Source organism: Fragaria vesca, linkage group LG4, assembly GCF_000184155.1.
Source record: "Fragaria vesca subsp. vesca linkage group LG4, FraVesHawaii_1.0, whole genome shotgun sequence".
NCBI lineage: Eukaryota > Viridiplantae > Streptophyta > Magnoliopsida > Rosales > Rosaceae > Fragaria > Fragaria vesca.
The window spans coordinates 214724-223527 of NC_020494.1; the positions used below are offsets into that span (position 1 = coordinate 214724).

At 39.1% G+C, this 8804-nt stretch overlaps 2 protein-coding genes across 2 annotated transcripts; both read right to left on the reverse strand.

Annotated features, from left to right (window-relative positions):
- Positions 1-1341: 1341 nt before the first annotated feature.
- Positions 1342-4337, reverse strand: LOC101293482 (meiotic recombination protein DMC1 homolog). Its single transcript, XM_004297774.1, has 14 exons — positions 4244-4337; positions 3837-3928; positions 3686-3757; positions 3543-3581; positions 3375-3432; positions 3233-3278; positions 3083-3128; positions 2573-2634; positions 2390-2456; positions 2216-2308; positions 2061-2129; positions 1866-1944; positions 1521-1689; positions 1342-1417 (listed from the first exon to the last, which is right to left on the reverse strand). Exons 1-14 carry the CDS (start codon positions 4335-4337, stop codon positions 1342-1344), a joined length of 1062 nt encoding a protein of 353 aa, XP_004297822.1.
- A 1620-nt stretch (positions 4338-5957) lies between these two features.
- On the reverse strand, positions 5958-8583 carry LOC101301095 (malate dehydrogenase, cytoplasmic-like). Its single transcript, XM_004296322.1, has 7 exons — positions 8457-8583; positions 8048-8206; positions 7767-7942; positions 6822-7099; positions 6607-6742; positions 6403-6514; positions 5958-6321 (listed from the first exon to the last, which is right to left on the reverse strand). Exons 1-7 carry the CDS (start codon positions 8497-8499, stop codon positions 6227-6229), a joined length of 999 nt encoding a protein of 332 aa, XP_004296370.1. The 5' UTR covers positions 8500-8583; the 3' UTR covers positions 5958-6226.
- Positions 8584-8804: the final 221 nt, after the last annotated feature.

The window sequence follows — 8804 nt, forward strand, 5'->3', positions numbered from 1 at the left end:
CTGGGTTTAACAACAGTTGTTGTAACTAGATTTGAGTATGTTATTGTATGCAATCACTCTCACTTAACAACACACCCACTAATACACTGTCTGGCAGCTTTGTTGGTTTGCTAGTTTCTTGATTAATATTTAATAGTAGACTAAGATATTTGCTCAAATGATTCCAAATAGACCAATGTAAAGAAAAAAAAAAAAAGGCGAAGCAAAGGAAGATGATTTGTCACCAATAAAAGATTCTATGGCATACACTTCTTAAGAGTTGGCCAGAATTAGAAAGTGACAGTAACCAAAAACAAAATGAAGGCTTGAATTTAAACACAATGTCGACGACGACGACGCAAAAATACCATACGATTGTCTACTATATACTGATAGCAACTAGTCTAAGAATCATGTCTACACACTACACTGATATATACAAGACAGTTATGAACAAGAAGTCCAATATAAACATGAGTTTCAGGTCATCATAGATTGCATAGTACATAGCTCGGTTTGAACACAGCTATACACCACTGAACGTCAATCAGTGCCAGTCTCAGTACGTCAATCATATGCTCATCAAATGTCCTTATTAATTTTATGTGACCATACATGTACATTGTTCTAAGTCTAGCTAGGAGAATCAAAAGTAAACTCAAATTTTTATTTTAGTGAACCTTGGAGTCTTGCTTTCTAAGTCACTATATATCATCACTTAGTCTTGATAGCTGCTTCTTACTGAACGCACTAAAGCAAAAGAGAAAGTCATCACTTTGAAGAAGAACAGGAAGATGTGACTTGGGGGAGGATGCATATGACTGGTTAATATCTATAGCTATCAATTCACAAAGAGAAAATCGGATAGTAATCCGTCAAAGATTTTCCTTCAATCATATATAGCAGGAGACTTAACGTCACTTAGACATAAGCAATACAGCAGTAGACATAAGAATTAACAGAAGACTCTGAACTAGCCAATAAGTTTGGTGTCCAAATATGCGTTTGGTTTTTCTTCTAATTAGACTTAGACATGACAAATTCTACTAGCATGTTTAAGCGAAACAAGATTAAGAACAGCACATTTTAGATATAGTCTAGTAGGTGCTTTTGCATATGAGATAAGCAATCTGGTGAAGAAGTGACCCTGCTTTAGATATATACCATATTGAAGTCATCCAGTTTCTACATAAGTTGCTAATGCACTATAGTGGTGCTTACCATTACCACTTTATACCAAACTCAGTTCTCTGCATATCATTATACCTTCATACCAAACTATGATACTACGAATATAGCTAACAGGAAATTAGAACATTACATAACTATGTTGCTTCACGTGTCACAGAAAGGCCTTCCACTTCAGTCCTTTGCATCAGCAACGCCTCCTTGAGTTATCTGGAATATGTGCACATTGTCAAGAATAACAACATAGATGGTCCTAGCTTACTAGTGATCACATAGTCTAAGTTACTGGATAATTTAGGTGGTGCAGTTCATCAGAACACAAAGTAAACTGATTAGTTGAGTATAAAAAGGATATTGCTTCGGCCTCAGGCAGGTTTGGGGCATCAAACACCTTGCAGACACGCTGTTCACCTTTTCCTTTCCTGAACATGAGCCTTATGGTAGCTGCATGAGCAAGCACATGTCCTCCTGCTGGTTTCTTTGGATCAGATATGAACACTCCACCACCGGGGTCAGCTATCACTGCACAACAATGATATTCACCAATAAGTCTCTCAATCGACATGCATTGAAGTAATGGAAGCAATAGAATTGCACTAACTTGTGATCACTAATCCAAATAGTTTCTGCCTAGGCATACTATTGAAGAATGATTTAGCAGGCAGAAGGGCCTTCAAAATTGGTCAATAATTGATTACCTTGGTTGGTCATGTAGACAGCAACATTGAATTCCTCAGCAATCTTGATTAATCGGGAAAGCATCTGTGCCAGTTTTTGCTGCAAATATAACAATGTGCTCATGTCATGACACAGAAATGACTCATAAAGACTTCAAGGAGAAGAACATAGTATGAAAACTAAAATATGCAGTGCATGGAATCAGTAAAACTGACCTGGCGATCTGCAAGCTCTCCTCTCCCAGTAAAATCAACACGAAAGAGAGCAATCACTGAATCCACAATCTGAGAAACAAGAATGCATACAAATCAAACATCCAGCTCTCCTGATGATTGTACCATAAGAGATTTCTAGTTGGTAAAGTCATTACCAGAAGTCTGAATGGCTCTTCAGCCATTTTTGCAGCTAGACCAAGGAGCAGATTATACTGATGCTCATAAGTAAAAGCACGAGCATAAATGATCTATTGCAGTCACAGAAAAGGGCACGTTAGTTCTCAGAAATCATATCAGTAGTTCAACTGCTACTTATAAAAGAAACTTACATTGTCGAGGACAGCATTTGGGTCCATGCCAAACCTTTCAGCTATTGGTATAATTCGTTCAGGTCGGCTGCAAGTCCGCATGGTTAAGAAGAAAACATACTGTGCATGATAATAGTTCTCATCCTTTCATTGACAAAAAGAAATATAGGGAATATTAAACAGGATGGACAGTAAAAAGGATACAAAGTTCCTTCTGTATCAATGTAAGCAACCTTTCCATTCCCTCCATGCATGTTAGTAGGCAGCTACACAGTAACAGGCAAACATGTCAGCAAGGCTTGATATGTGCACAGACACAGACACACACAGAGCCAGTGATATTTAAATCAAACTGCATATTCCAACATGTGAATATTAGCGAGCTAGTAGTATTGACCTTAAACAGAAATTGGTATGCCATTGCAGCAGCCAAAGCACCAATAGTTATCAATTGATCACACATCACACCAAGTAATCAATTTCCAAATTATACTATGAGAACATCACGATAACCACGGACCTTATACAACTTCCTTTAGTAACTAAACTCTAAGCAAACAACAATGACAGTCAATAAAATGTTAGAAACTAACATCGCACTTGCTCAAATCTCAAATGCCGGACTTGTTTCGGTATATGAAGGAACACATCAGAGTATTACACTACCACCATCCTTGTAAGCTACAACATAGCAACTTAAGGAGAGAGATATACCTGTGTAGACACACAGAGAGTATGTGCCAGCTGTGTCTTCCCAGACCTGAAATTAGTGTTTAAATAGTCAATAAACAGGTACAAAGTGAAAATAGATTTACAATAAAAGCTTATCAGTCAGATACAAGCAGCCGCAGCAAGTGTGCCTACCGAAATTCCCCAAAAGCTTCAGTGATTGCCATAGTTTCGATCCCCCCTTCAATAGATGAACACATAAATTGAATCAAACCAACTAAACAGCACATAAAACATACTCTATAGAGTGAATGAACAGCTAAGACTGCAAGATTACCTCCCAATAGTTCATCAAGGGCTTGGCTTCCGGTTGTAATTTTAACTATGGACTTCCTCTGTACAAAAGAACATATATCAACTTCTCACATTACATTGAGAATTTCCTCTAGTTCTCAAGCCTTATATAATTCAGTCAAGCTCAAAACTGAAACAACTATGAACTCACCTTGGTCAAGGCATCACTTCCAGTAATATATCCAAAGTTCTGAAGAGAAAACACGAAAACAAAGTTGATAAGCAAGTTAACAATCCAAATCCACCGGAAATCTCATATTTAAATTTGAGATCATGTAATAGTTGAGCACTAACCACAATCTTCTCAGCAGCTTCACAGATCTTATCCACTTTAGCCTCAGATAAACCTTTGATTCCAGTCAAGTTCTACCAAACAGATTTTAAAATAAGGAAACCGAACTTCAAAATACACAGTAAAGGAGATTTCAACTCGGACTCGTAGTACCTTCTTAGTGTGCATCATCAAGCCATTGCAGGTGTAGATCCCGGCGTCCTGAAGCTTCTTAACATCACCGGCGTTAATTCCCTGAGCAATCACTGCACAAAAATCGAATTCCGATTAGAAATTCCATTTCCTCATTTGTTCAAAGCCAAATTCACGCAAAAATTAGATCTAAATTTACATCAGTGAGCAAATAAATTTAAATTGGGGGAGAAATCAAACTCAGGTTAACTAAACTACGCGACACTCATACATTCTCGAATTTTCCGAGAAAAAAAAATCAAGAAAATCTATCAAAATCAAAAACCGAGAGTGATCGAGCTTGAGACGATGAATATAAGCATAGATCAAGGAAAATCGAAACGAGAGAAATCGAGAATTGAAGTATGTGAACGGAAATTGAAGCTTACGCTTATCGATCACTTCGAAGAGCTCGTCTTCATCCTCGATATCTTCGCGTTCGACGAGCTGGAGCTGGCACTGATCTTCGGCTCTGTGAACCATCGCAGAGAAAACGTTAGGTTAATTTCGAAGTGAAAACAACGCTATACGATTTTGAATTGAAGCAAATAGAGAGATGAGTTTGCAGATCTGTGACTTACTTCATCTTCGCTCTCTGTGGTTTAGGTTGACGAAACGGCGACGTTCGGTGGTTCCGGGAGAGTGGAAATCTTAGAAAGAGAAATGGAGAGGGTAGAGAGAGAGAGTGAGATTTGAAATTTGAATGGGAGAAATGAGAGGGGGCCTCAATTTATAGGGCGGGAATTGCAGAGCAAAGTTTGTTACGCAGTTAGGCGGTCCCATCTTGGCTTTTGTGCGTGACGCGTAATTTGTAGATTCGACGGCCTTGATCTTGCCACGTCATGGTTGTGTGATACAAGCTCATACTAGTTGCATGATCAAGTTTTACCTTTGTTAAAGCAATGGTAAATGCTCTCTAGTCTCTACCAGCAGTAATTCCAAGTTCCTTAATTTTTCAGTGTGAAAGTGAATGCGGTGAATGCTCCATGCTAAAAGTCGTCAACTCTTATGAGTATAATTACTCTTTACCACTTGAGCTACAACCATGCGGTACAGGGGCGGATCTACATACAACGTTGGCGGGGTTCAAGCCCAACCGAGATTTTCAAAAACAAAATTTTCACCGTATGCGACCATATCATATCATCAGTTGTAGCAGGAGTGGCTTAGTTTTTTTGTCAATGTCAAGACCACCCCCAGTTCAAACTAGGCAATGGTCATACAATAGTCTTCTTTTTTCTTCTTTCTACCCAAACTGGTTTTTTCTTCTTTCTCCCCTAGCACATTAGCCTTAAACTGGAGAAGGGGCTTTGTTTTTTTTCTTTCTTTCTTGGCTCAAACTGGATATATAATGACCTTCTCTTCTGTGTAGTTGGTATCTACTTTGGGTGATAATTTTTTTTCTTAAGATGTTATGTCTTTTTTTCTATGTAGGTTGCAAAGAAACATTAATTTGCTGTACTTTTTATTTTCATCTGAGATTCTCACTTTTCATTGAACTGATTAAACAGAAATGCAGACGTTCTTAATTTTTGCGTCTCAAAATAGTGTACGTATAATATATTTTTGTTTAAAATTGGTATATTATATTATAAATTTTTCTTAAATTTTTTATTAAACAAAAAAGAAAATTCAAGCTCACCCGGTTCATGAATCCTGCATCCGCCACTGATGCGGTATGAGTTGAGTTCCGCTTCACATAACTACTCTTTATCTTTGCGCATTGCCGATGTTCAGTGATAATAGATTGTTTAAGCCAAGAACCCTGATCCTTATCTTAGATTATCAATTGCGTTCTGTTAACCAAGGACAAATTCCCTTGCTCTTAGTTGCTAAAGTAAATGTCCTAAATGCTCTCTACTACCAATTTTGAAACTTCAGGTAAATGTTCTACAGCCCTCCACAAACAAGTGCATAAGCTATGCCAGAATACGAGTTTCAGTTCTTTTCGACACGGACACTACTATAAAAGGAATCTGTGAATAGTCTACACCTGTAATCTAGAGACCTTGTTCCTTTTGGAGGATCGACCAATGGCTCAAACTAGTTCTAGTTCTACGACACCACAGTGCCTCACCAAAACCAGCATGAAAGGCAACAACAATTTATAATCAGCTAGCAAGTAGATATGGATAATTTTCAAGTCCCACTGACATTCATATATGCGATTATAATCCAGAAAAAGGTCCAAATATCCGCATATATAATGGGCAAAAACAATAGTAAAATTCATAGAAGAAGCCTCTCCATCATTACAGTTCTCTCTACCTTAACAATGGCATTATTTCAAAACTTCAGCCTACTTCAATTTGACAGACATCGATGCAAGTGTATGCCAAATTATAACCACACTGAGAAGTACACAAGAGCGATTAATTGATGCAAGTGTATGCCAAGGCCTTCTCCTCAGAAAGCTCATCGGCAGTTGCATCCATCTTCTTCCTGGAGAACTCATCAATAGGAAGTCCTGCACGATTGTAAATAATAATGATATTAAAACTCTGAACATTTTTGTGCTAGCTAAAGGGATGGAGGAGCATGCTCTTACCTTGAACAATCTTCCAATCTCCATTACAACAAGTGACAGGGAATGAGTAAATGAGACCAGCTGGTACACCGTATGAGCCATCAGAGTACACACCCATGGAAACCCAAGTACCCTGAATGAGAGGTCAAGTAATATATAACATGATTAGAATATATGTGCAAAACCTAACAACATTAGGCTAAGACATGAGAGAGTAATACAAACCTCTGGGGTTCCAAGTACCCAATCCCGGATGTGGTCACAAGCAGAACTAGCAGCTGACAACGCACTGGACAGCTTTCGGGCCTTGATAATTGCAGCACCCCGTTGTTGAACAGTGGCAATGAATTCTCCATTCAACCTAACACAGAATGTATTGAACAAAATAAGTAACACAATAAAAGAACAAGCTAGAAGTCAAGAGTCTTTCATTCTCATACCAAGCATCATCAGCAACAAGCTCACGGACGGGTTTCTCTCCAGATGGTGTCTTGACAGTTGCATGGTTGACATCAGGATACTGAGATGATGAGTGGTTTCCCCAGATAATGACATTTTTCACATCAGAAACTTGAACGTTCAATCTCTCTGAAATCTGGCCTAATGCCCTGTTATGGTCCAGTCTAGTTAGGCAAGATATGTTTTTCTCAGGGATTGATGGTGCAAATTCCTTCAAGATCAAAGCGTTGGTGTTTGCAGGATTGGCAACAACCAAAACCTGCAGAAGAAAGGAAACAAGATGGCAATTTGTAAGTATATCAATTGCAACTTGAATTATCAACTACAATAATGGCCTCCATGTTATACATGAATCCTACAACAGTGGCAATTTGTAAATATACATGTTACGCCATTCATTAGACCCAAACCTAAGGATGATTTTGTTGTATAGGGCAAAAAAACCTAACAACTCTAGTTGTTCTGTAGAGGAGGCTCACTCAAAACGTTTCCACAGAGGACACATGTTCAGGAACCTAAACACTCTTACTCCATTGATTAGACCCATACCTAAAGGGTCATTTTGTTTGTATACGGCGAAAAAAAAAACCCCAACAAATCTATTTGTTCCGCAGAAGGGTGGTCAATCACACCCTACAGTAGAGACCACACTCACAGTAAGGCATCACCATGATTCCTGTGTGTGTGTGTTCGCATTAAAATCTACATGGTTTCATTGAAAACAGATAAAACTCATATCATGGTTCCAAGTTCAAACAATTAGCTTTCACGCATAATCGAAAATCAGTTACAATTCCACATGATCAAGGAGCACTACGATTTTGAATGGTGCACATATTCATAATCCATAACAATATACCTAGAAAAAACCAGCATACTCAATAACACATCTGGAATTCAATCTCGTTGAGGAGAAAGACAATTACCTTGCAGTTAGCAGCTGCATACTTCTCTAGCGCAGAAGCCTGGGACTTGTAGATAGAAACATTCTTTGACATGACATCCTTCCTTTCCATGCCCTCCTTCCTTGGGAAGCCACCAACCATGACTGCGATGTTAACTCCGGTGCATGCCTCCACAACATCAGTTGTAGCAACAACACCTGCAACATTCATGTATCAAAAATCAGTCCATGATCTTGTTATCTATATACTCTACAAACAATACATAACTACATGATTAAATCGATTTAGTAGTTCATGTTTACCTTTAAGGAGCGGGAAGGCAGCATCGATCAACTCCATCTTGACACCTTTCAATGCCTCAGCAGCGAATTCGATATCAAGAAGGTGAAGGATCACGGGCTGGTCGGCTCCGAGCATCACTCCCCTTGCGATCATAGGTACAAGAGCATATCCGATTTGACCTGCAAATTCCACAATCCAAACTCATCAAAAATCCGGATCCACTTCACTGAGACTCATACTACACGATTCAGAATCATCGATCTAGTCACTACTTCGATCCTCACACTCTCAAACACAGTATCATACTCAATCAAGTACCAGATCTTACCACGCGCATCAAAATCAAAAGCATAATAGCATAAACGACTTCGTTTTAAAAGAAACTCGTAGATCTGAGAAGCTATGAATGAAGGATAAAGTGAAAATTACCTGCGGCTCCGGTAACGAGAACGCGAACTGGTTCTTTGGCCATGGATTCCGATGAAGAAAAGCGAATCGATCTGGATATGGTCAAGTTGGTTTTTGAGAGAGAGAGAGCTTAAAACAGTGAGAGTGGAGAAGTTAGAAGGCGGAGGTATTTATGGGCGTGGAAATGATATTGCCGAGGAGATATGCATACGTGTACAAGGGGATAGCGTAAAACGGCGTCGCTTGAAGTTATTGGAGGGGTGGGGGAGCTAAACGACGACGTCGAGGAGTTTGGAAAGCAAGTGGACTTTGTTGACGGCGTCATGACTTGGGGTTGAAGGCGATGACTGGGGAGGGGGGGACGGGGGA